General features: G+C 38.7%; 3 protein-coding genes across 10 annotated transcripts in view; all 3 read right to left on the bottom strand.

The window, feature by feature from the left end:
* SK (small conductance calcium-activated potassium channel) overlaps window positions 1-7,942 on the bottom strand; it is a 94,007-nt gene extending 86,065 nt beyond the window's left edge. For all 6 annotated transcript variants that reach the window (XM_089475969.1, XM_089475972.1, XM_089475973.1 and 3 more), the window contains exons 1-2: window positions 7,842-7,942; window positions 6,908-7,391 (exon numbers count right to left, since the gene is read on the bottom strand). The gene's annotated coding sequence lies outside the window, so the exon portion shown is untranslated. The remainder of the gene's footprint in view (window positions 1-6,907; window positions 7,392-7,841) is intronic.
* A 4,267-nt stretch (window positions 7,943-12,209) lies between these two features.
* Window positions 12,210-14,319, bottom strand: CanB (Calcineurin B). 3 transcript variants are annotated; one of them, XM_089475987.1, is made up of 4 exons: window positions 14,032-14,319; window positions 13,885-13,963; window positions 13,763-13,812; window positions 12,210-13,680 (listed from the first exon to the last, which is right to left on the bottom strand). In XM_089475987.1, the coding sequence occupies exon 4, from the start codon at window positions 13,632-13,634 to the stop codon at window positions 13,122-13,124; it is 513 nt and encodes a 170-aa protein (XP_089332113.1). In that variant the 5' UTR covers window positions 13,635-13,680; window positions 13,763-13,812; window positions 13,885-13,963; window positions 14,032-14,319; the 3' UTR covers window positions 12,210-13,121. The 3 variants fall into 3 exon arrangements, with proteins under 3 accessions (XP_089332113.1, XP_089332112.1, XP_089332114.1); XM_089475986.1 differs by having other exon boundaries at window positions 13,763-13,963; XM_089475988.1 differs by lacking the exon at window positions 13,885-13,963.
* A 724-nt stretch (window positions 14,320-15,043) lies between these two features.
* On the bottom strand, window positions 15,044-17,523 carry XRCC1 (DNA repair protein XRCC1). Its single transcript, XM_018014810.2, has 5 exons — window positions 17,062-17,523; window positions 15,884-16,999; window positions 15,732-15,820; window positions 15,338-15,666; window positions 15,044-15,281 (listed from the first exon to the last, which is right to left on the bottom strand). The coding sequence occupies exons 1-5, from the start codon at window positions 17,110-17,112 to the stop codon at window positions 15,154-15,156; spliced, it is 1,713 nt and encodes a 570-aa protein (XP_017870299.1). The 5' UTR covers window positions 17,113-17,523; the 3' UTR covers window positions 15,044-15,153.
* Between the last annotated feature and the right edge of the window lie 19 nt (window positions 17,524-17,542).

The raw sequence follows: 17,542 nt of genomic DNA, 5'->3' as shown, positions 1-17,542 counted from the left end.
AATAATCGAAAAATCGACAATGTTTTTTCAGCTTATTTTGAACACTTTTAGACCTGGAGACTTCAAATTTGCGTTGTATATAAAGTTAATGGATACAAAGATTTTGTAATTTACAGATTTTGGATACCACGCCCCCTTCGCCCCCAATTTGTAAAAAACGCATTTCAAGTACTAGAGACTTGTGCTTTGAAATGTACACACATTTAAGCCATATGATTACGCTCTAAAAGTTTCATTAAGATCGTATGTCTACAAAAGAAATTATTCAACAAATAAATTCTCGTTATATTGCCCACACTGCAGTGCAGCCCAAGCGCAGCCGCTGCTAGCTGCGCAGTTTGCAAAGCGCGTGCTTATACGTGCATGTGTATGTATGTGTGCATAAAAGAAGTCCAGAATGATTAGAATATCAGTTTGGAGGGTTCAGGGTATCTCCTAGTCGAGCAGTCTCGACTGGAGCCTTCTTACTTGTTTGTTTCTCTTCCTCTTTCCCTCTCTCTCTCTCACTCTCTTCCTCTCTGCGTTGTTTGCTCTCTTTGTTTTGTGTGAATCAATTAAGGTAAACCCTCAAACAAACTAACATTATTAATAAACTGTTTTGCCTAATCGATAACTAAACGTTTGCGCATTTACATTAACATTTACATTAACATTAACATTCCGCATTGAGCGCACATTAAACCAAAACTACTTCAACTTGGCCCAAGCACAAGGTCAACTCGTAGGAGTTAACTGCATAAATAGCCATATATAAGTACATATATATGTATATAGACGCTCAGATATAGTGCGTAATTCTGCAATCATAGAATCTGCTTAGAGCTTTTTTACATACTTTATAAAAGTCGTGAAACTAAAGTTTATCTTTTTAGCCAGATCTAAAGGCGCAAAGTTTTTATATAATCATCAAGTAGACTAAATTTGTTGAGTTCTGTGGATAATCTTTTCATTATTATAGCAGATTCTTGAGCTATCATAAGCTAAATGCGAATACTTTTCAGACATACTGTTGCTATATGAACCCATTGCAATTGGGCTTTGATTAAAGGGGCAGACAGTGTCGTAGCAGACTCCATAAAGTATATTCATATATTCTTGATCAGGGCGACGAGCTGAGTCGATTTAGCCCTGCCCGTGCGTATGTCTCTCCGTCCGTTTAACTGTCCATCCGTCTGTCTGTCCGTATGTATGAACGTGGCGATCTGAGAACCAATAAGAGTCACAGACTTTTTGTAGGTTCCTGTGAACCTAAAGTAACCCGAGAATTATTTCGGTTTTATTCATTTCTTAACTACATTATAAGTATACCCCTAAGATATCATATATTAGCCATTATAGTAGTCTCAGCTTAGCATCCGACTTGAGTTCCGGTTAATAATAATAGCCCATTTCTCTGCCTTCCAATTCAATATTATTTTACAGGAATATTTTCCACTTTTTCACATGAAAAATTGAATCAAAGACTAACCCCTACTTGTAGGCCCAAGGCTTAGCATGGATAGACTGAGATTACGAACACCCGGAATACTGTAGTGCCGAAGGAATACCCCCGCCTCCGATAGTACAGCATTTAGGGTATTCGTAATGAGCTCTGAAATCCATACCAGATTAAAACCATTACCATATGCTCTATTACATCAGGAATGGGAATAAAAGTGAGAGTGCGAGTGAAGGCCATGAGCTAAGTGAACCGAATGATTGATTACATTTTGCATTAATTGCGTTTTTCTGTTCATTAACCAGCAGCAGAGGCAGACGATTAAAAATTACAAAGATGATTTCAACGTAAATAAATATCAAATTCAATTTTACATTCTGGAAAATTCCAATTGGAGCTCTGTAAATATTACGCGTAGTTCGACTAGTCGAACATGGAATTCCCTTTGAAGAAGCAGCACACAGTTTTGGAACTGATTCTGATGCTCTCTAGTCGGGTATGACCGACGGACAGACACTCTCGCTTGCATGTTAACTTTATGCAGTGAAAACAATCAGAGTATATCAAATATATAACTATATTTTAGAGCATATACTTTTAGTGAACTAATCAACTATATGGGCTATCATGATATCTCTCTCCATCAGTTGATCTCTTAAAATGCCATATACACATAAATTTCATGTCATACAAAAATACTTCAACATCAATCTCATATAAGTGTATTGAGAGCGTTGCATATGACATTAAAAATGCATAATGCCCTTTGGAGCGCAGGTATTCCAAAAAGCAACACAAATAAATAAAACGTAAGCTATAAAAACACAAAAAAAAAAAAAAAAACTACTTAAAATTCACAAACAGACCATAAAAATGAACTTCGCTCTTAATTAAGGCACATATATAGGAAATACCTAAATGCATATACAAACGTACATATATATGTATATATATACATCTGGGAGACATACGAGAGCTCTCTCTCTCTCTCTCTCTCTCTCTCTCTCTCTCTCTCTCATTCTCTGTATATGCAGTTGCCGTAGAGCGAGACAGATTGAGTCCCGTAGGCCGGTGCATCGGGAACAGCTCGCCGGGTGCTATTTATGGCAAATTCCTGAATTGCAGATATATATTTAGATATATATAATATATAAATACAAATATATATATATGCATTTGTCGAAACGCACTGCACTCGCAAAATAGGCTCAACCACATTTAGCGAGCTGCACGTTTGGCAAATGAAAGCGAATTTTTCTTGAGTCTTTGCGGTAAGCAAACAATTTTTATAATTTTGCAAAATCTTTTACAATTGTCATAAAAACAGAAATTTAATGCGCTTTCGCTTTTAAATAGAATCAGAATCAGCATCTGAATTCGGAATTCGGAATCTGTTTGTATCATGCAATGCTCTAGCAATTGCTGTCTGAAATTGCAGATGACGCTGTTGCTGTTAACTTTGGCTGTTAGCTGGTGCTGTTAACTGTTGCTTGTAACTGTTGCTGTTAACTGTGAGCCTCTTCTGTTAGCTGTTGCTGTTAACTTTGGCTGTTAGCTGGTGCTGTTAACTGCTGCTGTTCGCTGTTCCTGATGCTGTTACTGTTAAGTGCTGCTGTTATCTTTTGCTGTTAACTGTTAACTTTGGCTGTTAACTTTTGCTGCTAGCTGTTGCAGTACAAAATTTATGTTACTCAGAGATGTTAGTTAATGTTAACTAAATCTACTATTTGTTGCTTTTAACTGTTGCTGATGCTATTAACTATTGCTGTTAGTTGTTTCTGTTAGCTGTCGTTGTTAATTGTGGCTGTTAATTTTGGCTGTTAAATGTTGCAGTACGAAATTGATGTTAATTAGAAGTGTTAGTTTTTGATGTTAACAGAGGCCCCTATAGATTGCTGTTATCTGTTGCTGTTAAATTTTGATGTTGGAGTTAACTGTTGCTGTTAACTGTTGCTGTTAACTGTTGCAGTTAACTGTTGCTGTTAAGTGTTGCAGTTAACTGTTGCTGTTAACTGTTGCTGTTAGCTGTTGCTGTTAGCTGTTGCTATTAGCTGTTGCAGTACGAAATTGCTGTCAAGTTTTAATGTTAACTAAGATCACTAGCATTTGCTGTTAGCTAATCCTGTATGTGGCCATTATTAGTAGCTATTGCTATTACCCATCAGCCGATATCAATTGCTATTAACTATTAGCGTTAATAGTTGCTGCTGGCTGTTGCTGTAAAGTATTGCTGGTAACTATTGTCAAATGGCTATGTTAGCTATATCGCTGTAAGCTATTGCTGATGGCGATTGCACTCGGCAATTGCTGTAGAGGATTTCTACTGTAATTATCTGTTGATGCTGCTGTTAGTAATTGCTACTACCGATTGCTAGTGGCTATTGCTGTTAGCCGTTGCCGTTAGCGATTCCAATTACCGATTGCTGTCACCAACTGATGCTGTTATGTACACCTATTGATTGTGCTATTAGCCATTGCTGTTAGAAATACGATAGAAATAGCATAGTTACTGTCAACTGTTGGCGTTAGCTGCTGCTGCTGCTGCACTCAATCATTGCTGTCAGCTATTGCTGGCTAATGCAGTTACTGTTCGCTTTTGCGGGAGCAATTTTAATGGAAATCTAATATGCAGCTGGTGGGCGTTGCACTTGCAATTACAGCTGTTAATTAACAGACCTTCCACTTAAGAGCTGGCTATTCCATGTGCCATATTTATGTACTACGCCTCGCACCTAAAGCTGGGGCGTATGACTCCGTTCTTTGTCTCCTTGGACTCCCATTGGCTGGGGTCAAAGTCCGAGTAATGCAGACGCTGAATGATTTCGCTTTTCAATTCGACAATCAAATGGAATCGCATAAATATTTCGATAAACTCATCAGGCGAAAATCAATTTGTATAAATCGAGATATTTTGATAAACGATATAAACAAAAATCATATTATGATTGATATTGCCGTGAAGAGTGAAAGAAAAATGAGCAGAGCATCATTAAAACGTAACGTAAAATCAAATATCAGATCTTTGTTTACACTACGGAATCATTCTATTAACTCAAGCAAAATGTTGAAAATATTTCAATTTCTGTTTTGATGTACGAATTGAAATATTTATATATTTGTATATTTCATTTAAGTGCTTCAATTCCACATGTGAAAATAATCTATTTTAATATGATTTTTCATGCTGATAGCGAGAGCAATAACAATGATCGGAGACCCAACTGAGATGACTGTCAGATGGGGAATTGTGACTCAGTTCAGATTAGTTATTTTAGTAGTACTTGATGAACAAGGGAACTAGTTGGCTCGCTCATGAACTAGTTCAGCTGTGCAAAATTATAATTATTAATTTCCCACTTCTTCGGTTCCCTATGAATAGGACAAAAGAACCACTAGTTCATGAACAACTGAACTAAACAACTTTTCTCACTTCTTCTCTCCTTCGACCTCGAAACATTCAATGAACAACAGCAAAGACTTGGGCATTGTTCATGAACTAGTTGCATTGAGCAGCTCATGAGCTATACACACTTTTACATCAATTATTCATTTATTCCGTAGCCAGTGTTCAGCATTAGTTGATAGTTCCACTGGCTCATGAACAACTAAGGCACTTAATACATTTGGTTCATGATTAATTCAATCAGTCAAAGCTCTGAGCGGAACCGAATCATTCAAGATTCAGTGATTAAGTTGCCGTGTTCTTTTGAACAACTAATTCAATTGAACATTTTTTTCATGAAACTCAACCAAATCTCCGCAGCTAAAAGCTGACAACCAAACTAACTGCTTGTTAAATATTTACAAGCTGCATTTACTGAAGAGCTACAGAAAAAAGAAAAAGAAAATGAAAATGAAAAACGTTTTGTCAGTCTCAAAAAAGGCTTTCAACTTGAAGGGAAGCTTTAGCAAAGCCAACCAAACGCTTTGCTTAAACAATATGAAAAGAAATTTCAAACAAAAAATTACAAAAAAACAAAATAAAACGAACTTACATGAAACAAAAATGAAATAAAAGCCAAACAGTAAAAAGCCATTTAGACATGTTGCCCGGAGAAAACAAAAAACAAAATCTGGAGAAAGAGCAGAACAAAACTTTCCCAAGTAACTGTAACTTGAACATGAACTTTTAACTAGCCTGAGAGCAATATGCATACATATGTATGTATGTACATATACACATGTATATGTATATGTATATGTATATGTATATGTATATGCATGTTGATATATTGATTCAAAAAATTTGAAAGTACAGTGAATACTCGACTCTCGAACAATGTAAGAAAATAATAGATGTTGAAATGCGACAATGGCATTTATAGCGACAATTGCATCGAGTATATACAGTTATTATTTCTCTCGCTCGCTACAACTCCCCCATGAGCCGCCCTCTCTCTCGGTGACCCCCTCCTGTGTTATCGCATTGGCAATAAGCTAGCTTAAGCTAGCACAACACTCGGCCCAGGATCTGTGGCTGACACGAAAAGCTTTTTGTCCAGATTGCCAAGCACTTCAGCTGAGGGACGTGGGGGCGAATCGAGAGGGGCGGGTAGAGGGGCACACATATAATTGTGGAGGGTTTTCATACACGATAATGAAATCAAAAGGGGTATATTGGGTTTGTTATCTGCTCGTATCTCTATCTGTCTCTATCTGTCTCTCTGTGCTTTGGTTTATCCATTCCAACGTTCGTTTATCCATCTTCCTTTCTTCTTCGTCTGATTTAAAATCGGATTATGCAAATATATACTCGTAATAACAACTCAAGATCGAATATACATAGTAGATTCATGTTCCCATCGAGAAGAAAAGCTTTATCTTGTTATTATTGTTGATCTGCTCCAGCAATTTACCCTAAAGATCAATATATGTATATATTTATATGCCTCTTGTGGGCGTGGCAAAATACTCGATCTTCAACTACCAAATTTGAAAGTTAATTAAGAGAGCAGGCTCAAGCTTGCGCTTCAGAAACCGTGAATGGGTATCATGCAGTCGACTATGCCCGATTGCAACATTGTGACTGTTTTTTTGGTTGCTTTTTGGAATTGTGTATATTGTGTTTGTGGTTAACTCGAGCTCTGCATGCCACAATGCTGCGCAAATGCCAATGCCCCAATGCATACGAATACATACATACGAATATGTATATATGTATGTGTATGTAAATGCATATATGCAGCCAGATCTATGTATGTGTGTGTGTGTGAAGAATAGATGAGTACATGAGTACATGAGTACATGAGTACATGAGTACATGAGTACATAACTCATTTAGAAAACGCGCTTAACGGACAACTGCTGCTGTTGTTGTTGTTGTTGTTGTTGTTGTTGCTGCTGTTTGCACTTGGCTGCAGTTTTGTTGGTTAAGCTAGCATACATTATGCATATATAGTGCATACATAAACATACTTGTATGTGTGTGTGTGTGTGTGTGTGTGTCTGTGTGCAGTTAACGGTACCCACTTTGATAATCTGCGGCGTCTGGTTGCAATATTCGTTGATGTTGTTGTTGCTGCTGCTGCTGCTGCTGTTGTTGTCGTTGTCGTTGCTATTTTAGTTAGCAATAGTTGCTGCTGCTTGCTTGTAAATAACGGCAATATTTTGCATGCGGCTGCTGTCAGAAATGTTGCTGCTGCTGTCGCTGTTGCTGTTGCTGCTGTTGCTGTTGCTGTTGCTGCTGTTGCTGTTGCTGCTGCTCGTGCATATTGCCATCGAAGCATGAGCATGTGTAAGCCAGATATTTTAGATATTCTTTTAGGCTGTATAGCTAGCTAGAGCAACATCAATGAAGAGCTGTTGCTGTTACAACAGCTGCTGCAATTGCTGCTGCCGCTGCTGCTGCTGCTGCTGCTGCTACTGTTGCTGCTGCTGCTGCTGTTGTTGCTGCTGCTGCTGCTGTATGCACATTTCGCTTGTCACTGACTTTTATACTTTTTCCACTTGCTCGCTGAACAACGGGACAAAAAAAAAAACAACAGAATTGATATATTTTTGCATTGCTCAAATGCATTCGACGCGCAAATGAGCAGACGAAAAGAAATCCGAAAAAAGTACAACAAAAACTAACCCAAAAAAAAAGTACAAAAAAAAAGTTGAAAGCAACGGCGAAGTTTGCCGCTCGCTTGCTATTTATAGAGTTGCAATATTGTCTGTTGTTATTGTTGTTGTTGTTGTTGTATTCTTCTGGCTAGCTGCTGTTCTTGTTGTAGTTCTTTCTTTTGATTGCGCTGCTGTTGTATGCTCTTTATGCTGCTGCTGCGTATTGTACGCTGGCGATTACAACAACAACGTTGCACGCGTCTGTCCAAATGCAAATGCCAAAAGTAACAACACACGCACACGCACACGCACACGCACACGCACACGCACACGCACATGCACACACAGTCGCACATACACGCACAGTGAGACAGTCGAGACAGAGAACGTCTGTCCGTCCTCGCTTTGCACGTTGATGTTTCCGTTAGTGTTGTTTGTGCGATACTGACTCAATTTGTTGCTCGGCACCGCGTGTATACACGTAGCAACGACAACACAGCGACGCGTCGCTGCTGACGTTGGCAGCGCGCATTCACCCGCTGCCAGGCAGTCAGCCAAACCTAACCCAAGAGCCACCCACCCAGCCAGCCAGCTAGCCAGCCAGCCAGTCAGCCACCCAGCGCCATCTACCTACCTACCCGACCAGCCAGCCGTGTGCGCTGACGCTTCGGTTTTTGCTTCGTTTAAGTTGTTCGTTCCCGTGGCCCAGTGCCTGGGTCCGGGTTGGGCTCCTTTAGCCATGCCCAATTTTCATATGTAAACGGCGCCCCGCTCTCTCACTTCTCCCTTCCCCTATCTCACTCTATTTCTCTCTCTCTCTCTCTCTCTCTCTCGCTCGCTCTCACTGCGCCTCCCACTCTCATACCGAACGCCCAAAAAGCAACGAAGCGTCGGCATCGTCGAGTGCATGCCAAAGCAGCACTGGGAACAGCAGGCAAGCAGCACACACACAGTCTTATACACACGCATACACACACAGTCATACACACGCATACACACACACAGTCCGGGAGTCTCGCTGTCAGTCAAAACGACGCGTCGTCGCTTGTCGTTCCTCTGTTCGTCCCCCTTCCGCGCAGCTCCGCTCGCTCTCTGCAACAGCACGCAGCCATACCCCTGCCATCTCCCTTTCTCCAGCATGCTTTGGCACATGCATGGTTCCCGCAGTTCCGTTGCGTCACCGGCTATGTCGGCGCTGCGCCCACCTTCAGTGGGCCTGTGTGCGTGTGTGTGTGTGTGTGTGTGTGTGTTACTTTGGGCACATGCTGCAGTGTTGAGGTAGTTGCTGCTGCTGCTGGTGCTTCTACTGCTAGCTACTGCTGTAATGATAAATTTATGGTTCCGTTATTTTTTTGTTTTTTGTTTTTTTGTTTTTATTGCTGCTGCTGCCGTTGTTGTTTTTGTTGGCAGGGTTAGCGGGATTGGTGAGATGCCGCTCCTGTCGCTAACGGCGTTTGGTTGTTGATTGTTGATTGTTGTTTTTGGTATTTTCGCATTTCACATTCACATTCACTTTGTTTTGTATGCGTTTTTTTTTTTTTTGCTTTTTTTCTTTGCCGTTGACTTTGTTTTTTTTCGGTTACTGCTCCAAGCTGGCACGAATCAACTTTTATCGTCTAACACACAAGTGCAAACAAATACATACATGTGTGTGTATTTGTGTGTGTGCGCTCACATTGATTTCACATTGTTTTTCTTGATTGGAGCTGTCTTTTAGCATTATGAAAATGATGTTTATTGCAATAACAAAAACAAAAACAAAAACAAAACATACATGCCAAAAAACTAAAACAAAAAAGCAACAAAAAAATGAAGAGCGAAAGCAAAAAACTTTCAGAGTTATAAGAACTTATGCTTTGGCCTGCTGACTTCACAGGCCAGAGTCAGCCACACACATACACACACACACACACACAGAGCCACACGAACATTTACCGCTAATATACATACATAACAGGTCATTGCTTTAGGAAAACTTTCTAAATATATACTATATAAATATCCTTTAAGCGAAAATATCATGATTAAATATACTCGTTCAGCGAGTGCAGTTGAGAGAGCATATTGGGTTTGTTAGATTAAAGACTATATCTTAATAGAGCATATTGGTTTTGTGCACACTTCATGATGACTATATTTTATGCTCCTTAAACTTAAGACTATATTAGATAGCTAAAAAAGACATTTTTCATACTCATATGTACAATATGAATGGAAGTTATAAAGCCTAATATAATATCTGATCTAGATCAAGAAGTATTAAGCTACTCCGCAACAGTGCAAACATCTTCTCTATTGGATGATCAATCCCAAGATTTAGTACTTGATTTTCTATAGTTTAATTTTTCCATATTTTCAACAAAATATAAATTCAATGTGCTTTAAATTCCCTAGTAATATTTCATTAATTTATCTACCATCAAGTTTGATTTTTTCAATTAAATTCTCTTCATCGTCATAATATTTATGTTTTTTGCTGAAATTGAATGAAAGCAAAAATCAATCAAAAACATGAAGTTGTCTGAAAAGTGTTTGCACAGCTTCCGCCATTAATTGGATAACTCGAAGGCTTTTTGTGCCGCGCATCGTTAATCTTGATTTGAATTGATTAGCAGAGGGAGAGAAGGGAGCGAGAGCTTGTTGCTTCAACGGAAACAAACAAATTAATCACAGCGAAAATTGGCTGACAGGAAATACACATAAATAAGTAAAAGGGGGAAAGAGAAAGCCACTGTCAGAGATTGGGAGAGGAAGGAAGGAGAGTACAGACTGACTGCTAAACTAGATTAGTTAGATATCTTAACTTAAGCTTTATCAATTATTGAGAAACTTGAATTTCAGCCTTGACATACTTTATCTAACAGAAGCTTGACGCGCAGCTAATACGGAATTGTTGCTACCCTGCCCCAAAAATTAAAAACTATCATAGTTTGTCTTTAGTTATTCGATAGCTTGATATGATTGCCTTGCTTTCATTTACTTAAAATGGGAAAACATATTTAATGAAAAGAAATACTTTCTAATCTATTGAAAAATAATACAAAATCCATCAAATGTTATATATTATATAAAATCAACCAATCAGGCTAAATGTAGATAAGATTGACTCATCTATGTATGAGGATTACATATATGTATACAGATAGGGAGAGGCTTAGCCACGGCTCCTTTTACCTGTTGCATATCTGTTAGGCGCATCAATACACCCCATTTACCCATTACGAATTGAATTAGGAAATCAATTGCATTAATTCCACATAAAAAAATTGGCGTAGCATACTTTTGTGGGCGATTCAAAGCATACAAAAAATGCTCACGTTTCTATCAACGCTTTTTTTGCCAACTAGCGTAGTATTACCCCCTATTTCCAATCAGACGCATTCCAGTTGAACGATTCGTAGCGATTTTCAGCTGATCTTATTTTTATAAATTCTATAAATGACAGACTAGCTAAATACCCTTTGATATACATAGATGATATATGTACAGGCTCATTAGCCTATAGACAATAAAGCTAAAGGACCCTAATTGACATGGGATGGAGTCATATAAATAGTTAAGCAAAAGTCACTAGGATTAATGACTAGCCGATTGAATGTCAAGAAGCGCCACGACAAGGGTCGAAATATATGAGAGGAATGGGGACGTAGTACGTAGGGGGCGTAGTATATATGGGCGTGTGACCATAGCTCTGTTACGTACATTCCAAAATTGGAGCACATTAATCAATCCAATTAATATGAAAAAGGTCAGAGCGATGAACAGAACCAAAGAACCGAGCTTAAAGGACTGCGCTAGCCAAGGTAAAATACAGGACGAACGAACTATGTAATTTCCGATATGTGATATGTATATATATTTGTGCGCATATATATATATGGAGTGTAAAGCATATGATTTACGAGTCAACTTCAACGTGACCGCCACACAGACATTAGATAATAATTTATTGATATCAAACACATTCCATAAGTTCCTATATGTATGTATGTATATACATATGTACATATATAAATTGTAGGTGTTGTCCTACGAGCGTTGGCGTTCCTATACAACGATTAAACGTTTGCTTGCCAAGCTGCAATGCATTCCACTGTCACACACACTCACACATTCGCATACATATGATTAACACTACTAGAGATGAACAGGTGAAACACGATGATAATTAGATAAAGAGATATCTATAGAATCTGCACCTTCAGTTTAATAATTAAATTGTTGTTGAAATATGCTAAGCTATGCTAATTCATAATTAAAATTTGAATAAAATATTTCAAGCCTAACTAACTCTTACAAAATATCGTTTCCGCTGTCTCGTGTTTCATGCTGCACGCACGCTCATCGCTATCTAGCACGCACACACATACAAGCGCACAAATCGTGTGACCTACAAAGTCAAGTTAATCGCTGCCCGAAAAGGGTGTGAGCAGAGCTCAGGCTCGAGTTCGAGTTCGAGTTCGAGTTCGTGTTCGTGCTCGAGCTCTCGCGTTCGGCTTCGGCCACGAAAACGAAACGACGAATACGATTTCGTTTCTCAGTTTTCGTTTTCGTTTTCATTTAGGTTTTCGTTTTCGTTTTCCGTTTCGCCGTCCCAACAGATACTTAACATAATTACATGTGTATATGTATATGTATATAACGCTAATTACGTATGTGACGACATGATATCCAATTGGAATTGGGTTGGGCTTACAGACTAGCTGAATGCAAAAGGCAATTTAAGTTTAGAGTTTTTGGATGTCTGTTGTTTTAATTCTTAACAATTGTATTTTAATTGAACAATATTCAAGAATTGTTTTGTACATTCACAACATTTAATTAATAGTTAATCTAAAAGACCAACCAAAAATTAACAAAGTCAAATGAAATATTAAAAAAAAATATATATATGTAATACACATAATATTTATATAATATATATTTATATTTATATAGTAATATAAATGCTATAGATAAAAGAATGCTGACGCTTTTTAGAATAGAATATCAGTTAGATTTTGAAAACGAGCCAGGCACAAAATATAGTTTTTAAACTGTTATACTGTTATATTGCACTTAGCTAGAAGACAGAGGAGAGCCACTAGTGGGAATGGGAATAGGTGGGGGAGGGTCGAGTGATTTTGGAGTTCGGGATTTTGGGGTTGTTCTTCATTATAGTATATAGATTTGTCAGCTACACAATTCCAATAAACCAATTCCAATATGTTGGTTCACACGCTCTCGAGGATGGGTGCATGGAAATGGTATAAAATTCGAGTTTTCATAGTTGATTTGCTTCTTCTTCTTCATTCTTGTCTTTTATATTCATTCATATACTTCTTCCTCTTTGTTATAGTAATTATTTTAGTTAGTTAGTTAGTTAGTTACTTGTTGTTGTGCCTAGAAAGCACGCACTTAAATAAATACATACATACATATACATATATAAATGGTAGAGGTACATACGATACATATACATCAAAATTGTTTGTTTACTTTTGTTTTGGTTTTTCTCGAATTAAAGTGAAGTTCAAAATTTGATTTCTTTGGTAGTTCCATATATATATACATACATATATATATATATCGATGCAGATATATATGTCTATGTGTGTGTCTGTGTTTCTATGTGTGTTGTCTCTATTGGCCGCTTAGCTTAAACATCAACAACCATTTTCTTATGTATATCCGTATTGCCCACCACAGAGCAGAACTCATCGAAGGAGATCTTGCCATCCTCATCCTTGTCGGCAAAGCAAATGGTCTTGTCGACAATCTGTTGCAGTTGCGTATCCTTCAAATTGTTGCCGACCATCATTTTCAGCACCTGGAAGAGCTCGCCGTTCGATATGTAGCCATCGTTGTCCATATCGTAGATGCGAAAGGCGAAACGCAACTTCGATAGTTTATCGCCGCGAACACTGAACTGTGACACGCCTTGGATGAACTCCTTGAAGTCCACCTCACCATTGCCGTCGGCATCGAAAATATCGATAACACGCTGCACAAGCGGATTCTGCTGTAGCTCCGGCAGTGACATGAATTCATCGATACTCAATGCACCCGAATTATCGAGATCGAGTTTTCGAAAACGTTTTCCCAAACGACGAATTTCATCGGCATCGAAATTGGAGCACATGTCCATTGGCAGCGATGTCTCGTTACCCATGTTGAATGTCCTTGTTCTATCTCTTTTTCGCTCTACCTAAATTTAGCTGAATTTTTAATGAATACACAGAAATAAGATATTTATATATATATATATATGTTTGTATATACGAAATGTATTTCACTTACTTTAATTTGTTGTTTTGTTTTCTTGTTATGATTATCCTTAGGCGCACATTCTGCAAAACAACAACATCAACAATCAACACATTATTTTTATCTCTCTCTCTCTCGCTCTATTGATTTTTCACCTAAGCCCGAAATTTGAATCTCAAATTTTGTCTGTGTTTCCCAGTTTTTTAACATGCAAAATTTAGCACATGCACTTGCCTATAGTGAATATATAATTATATATATAATTATACATAAGCATTAATTTTTTTATACTTTTCCCATACCGTTTATTACCAGCGCAGCAAATAAAGCACGTATACGCCGTGTATCGTATTCTCGGCTCGCAAGCAACACTCTCAGCGATTCCTATGGAGACGTAGCTGCTGCTATATGTGTGTATGTGTATATTGTTTGTATGTGTCGTTTCCTTTTATGTTATCCTTGCGAGCATAATTGAGCCCAGGCACAAGTTGTTTTTCCGTTTTATTTTTTTTTTTTTTTTTGTCTACAGGCAGCCAATGCAGCAGTCTATTGTGAATTGCAAGCCAGTGTTAAATGGCATAGGGTATTTTTTAGTACATTTTGACCCAGCTGGTACGAAAAAATCTGCATAAATGAATACAACGCTGCCATATCTCTCGATTTCGATCGAAATCAAGGCTGCCACATCTGCTGTGCATTTGTATGGAAACTAAATTTTTTCAAATGATAATTAAGTGTTTTGATGTACTTATTTTTATAACGTAGAGTTTGAGAAACATAAGTTACTTTTCTTTTTTCTCGTGCATTAGAGTAAACGTTCATCGTCATAAAGTTAGCTAAAAAAAACGTTAATATATAAAAAAAAAAAAAAACATAAAAGTTATTGCTATCAACAAGCAAACTCACTGTGAACTAAAACAGAACCATTTATACCTTTTTCAAATACTCCCCTTTTACTTAGAATGCCAAAAAGACGATCAAAGCTTGATTCAAGGGCCAGTCCGCGCATGTGCTAACAGCATTTAACAGCACTACATACGCGCGTATTTTCAAATATGTGGCTGAGATAACATTTAAAATTAACTAGCTTCAGACAAAATTTACTTTATATACATAACAGCGTAATATTAAAATACACATAACTGTTTAAATCACATAAATAACAACAATTTATATTATTCTCTTCATTGCTATTAACATCCCTAAATACCAAATACCTTTTAATACCAAAAACTCTTAGGACATTTACATTAGGATGACCAGAGCACGTCCTGAAAAAATTTTGTCCGTTCCAACACTAAGAAAGCGCGTATATTGAAATTGTTTAAATATATATCACTTTACTGACGTAATATATAAAAAAACATAATATAAACTTATCTATACGCTTAATAAAAATACATAATACTGGACTTAACTAATAGCTACAACTGTTTTCGCTTTTCCTGCAGATAATCCTCCTCATCTGTGCTAACTTCGTAAACATCCAGAGATTTCGATTTGGAACTCGACTTGTTGCCATTTGATTCAGCTGATTGCTTCAATTTCTTTTCTGTAATTAATTTATATTGCATATTAAATTGAAAGTTGACAGATCTTACAACTTACTTTCTTGAGCCACTCGTTCGAGTTCGTCCTCTGTGTCGGGTCCAGACGAATGCACCTCGTAGCTCCTGTTATTATTGTCAAGCCTTTCAGCCAGAGCAACAGGACTGGCTGCCTTGTCATGCTGATCATCATCGTCCACCGTGGGCTTCAATGATTCATCATACAGCTCCTCATCGCTCTCGGGCTGCGCCATTTCCGCATTGTCCAGTGCAAAGCGTCGCCAGGGCAAATACTTTTTCAGTTCATAACATTTTTCAATCCAGCGACGCGTCACAATTTTGCCGTGGCCCTTGACCTGATTGTACTTGGGCGTGTTTCTAAAGGCGCAGCTATAATGGATAAACTTGATAGTTCAACTGTGAGTCTTTAAGGAGTCTGTGAGATAAACTCTTACATTAGATGGGTACAGCCTGGTTCCCAATCTGCTTTGTATTTGGCACCCAGTGCTATGGCCTTCGAGCGCAGGTCTGCACGATCAGGATTCTATATAGGAGAAGGTTGCATGTCTTAAGGAAGCATAGGTCAACTACGTGCAGTTCTACTCACCTGAATGCCACTGATGACGAGCACAACGCCACGTAGCAGCTGATTAAATGGCACATATTTCGGCTCTTTCATTTTCGGCTTCTTGGCTGGCTTGCTCTGCTCTTCCAGCGAGGACGAGAGTCGCTTTTGGGCCTGTACTGCTGCTGTTGGCTTCGACTCGACCTTTTTCTCCGGCTGCTCATCCTGCTTGACAGCTGGCTTTTCTGTAGATAGACGCTTGCCTTTGTTCTTCTTCTTTTCCAGCTCCTTCTCCAGCTCCATGCGCCGTCGGTTCTTGTCCGCCTCAATGTGTTTGCTCAAGCGTTGCTTTCGCGCATCTGCCACAGCCCCTGCCGGATTATCTTCGTCCTCATCATCGCCAAACAGTAGCGAATCTCGATTTCGATCCAAGACTTTAGTTTCTGCCTGCGTCGCGCTCGACGGGCTGTTGGCCTGTGTTGGCGTTTTAATGGGCGCTGGGCGGGAATCGCTTAAGCGACGCAGTGCAGCTGGTGAGCCGGCATCCCGTATAGCTGCTGCAGTACTGGTATCCTCATTTCTAGTTGCCTTCCAGCGCTGAAAGAGCGAGAGTGAAGCCTTGCCATCTGGTTCCGAGTCTGGTGACTCTTCGCGCAGCTTAAAACGACCCAAGGCAGCCACTGCGGGACTGGGGCTAGGATTAGGATGTGCCGTTAGCTTGAACTTATCGGGCACCAGGCATTTAGGCTTAGCACTGCCCGCCACATGCATCTTGACAAAGGACAGGCCATATTGGACATGCTTGTTAAATGGTTGTGTGCACACAATCTTCACTAGCTTCCATTTGTCTGTTAGCGCTGCCTGACACAAAGCATCGCTGCTGAAGCAGCGCACGCGATTTGTATTGCTGGAATTCTTGCTCTCGATGGGCGTCATAAACGAGCTGGAGAGCAGCAGTTCCCTAAAATCATCTGGCTGGCAGCCGGTCTTACTAACCAGTACCTCAATAAAGGCGGAATGCTCGTTGCCAATATCTATGCCAGTAATTTGTTGCGGCTCTTCGAACTCCAGAATAACATGCGCCGACTTCTCACCGATCGCTTGGGTCTTCCACTTTTTGGCGGCATTCTCTTTTAACAGATTTGCAGCCACATGTACCTGCAATTTGATAGTTTAGACAGTTTACGAGGCTATTGTCCTGAGTTATTGATTTAACTTACCGCATCTTCGCTGCTTACTTCGCGCACAGATTTAAAAACTTCAATCGGCATTTCGTCAAAACAATATTGCCCAAACGCCGTTTATTTGTGGCGGACTTTCCAACTGTCTATCGATATGTTTATAGAGATGAACGATAGTTGAATCTGCAAACGGTTGTGTTTTGGTATTTATTTGTTAATCTACTGTGTCATTGTTGATCGTTTCGTTCCATTTGTTTCTATTTTATATAAAAGCAATAAACTATTATTTACGTCTAAATTTAATTTTTTAAATTTGTTTTAATTTAGCGCAGACTCCGTTTATTTATTACGTCCCCTTCTACTGCTTATCGATATATTTTTGGAAATTAACGTTAGATAAGTTTGCAGAGGATTTTGGAAGTGTTTTAGTGTCTATTTGTTACTCTAATGTGTTGTTGATCATTTGATCGTTTCGTACTATTTGTTTCTATCTAATAAAAAAGCAAAAAACTATTTCAAT

Source organism: Drosophila arizonae, chromosome X (assembly GCF_054131065.1).
Source record: "Drosophila arizonae isolate 15081-1271.41 chromosome X, UAZ_ARI_1.0, whole genome shotgun sequence".
Classification (NCBI taxonomy): Eukaryota; Metazoa; Arthropoda; class Insecta; order Diptera; family Drosophilidae; genus Drosophila; species Drosophila arizonae.
This window is presented reverse-complemented; position numbering and strand designations above follow the sequence as displayed.

Coding starts and splice junctions, on each gene's coding strand:
- CanB (XM_089475986.1), bottom strand. CDS start 13,634: ATGGGTAACGAGACATCGCTGCCAATGGACATGTGCTCCAATTTCGAT.
- XRCC1 (XM_018014810.2), bottom strand. CDS start 17,112: ATGCCGATTGAAGTTTTTAAATCTGTGCGCGAAGTAAGCAGCGAAGAT. Junction 17,000..17,061: donor AAGTAAGCAGCGAAGATGCG/GTAAGTTAAATC, acceptor ATCAAATTGCAG/GTACATGTGGCTGCAAATCT. Junction 15,282..15,337: donor CGAACGAGTGGCTCAAGAAA/GTAAGTTGTAAG, acceptor AATTAATTACAG/AAAAGAAATTGAAGCAATCA.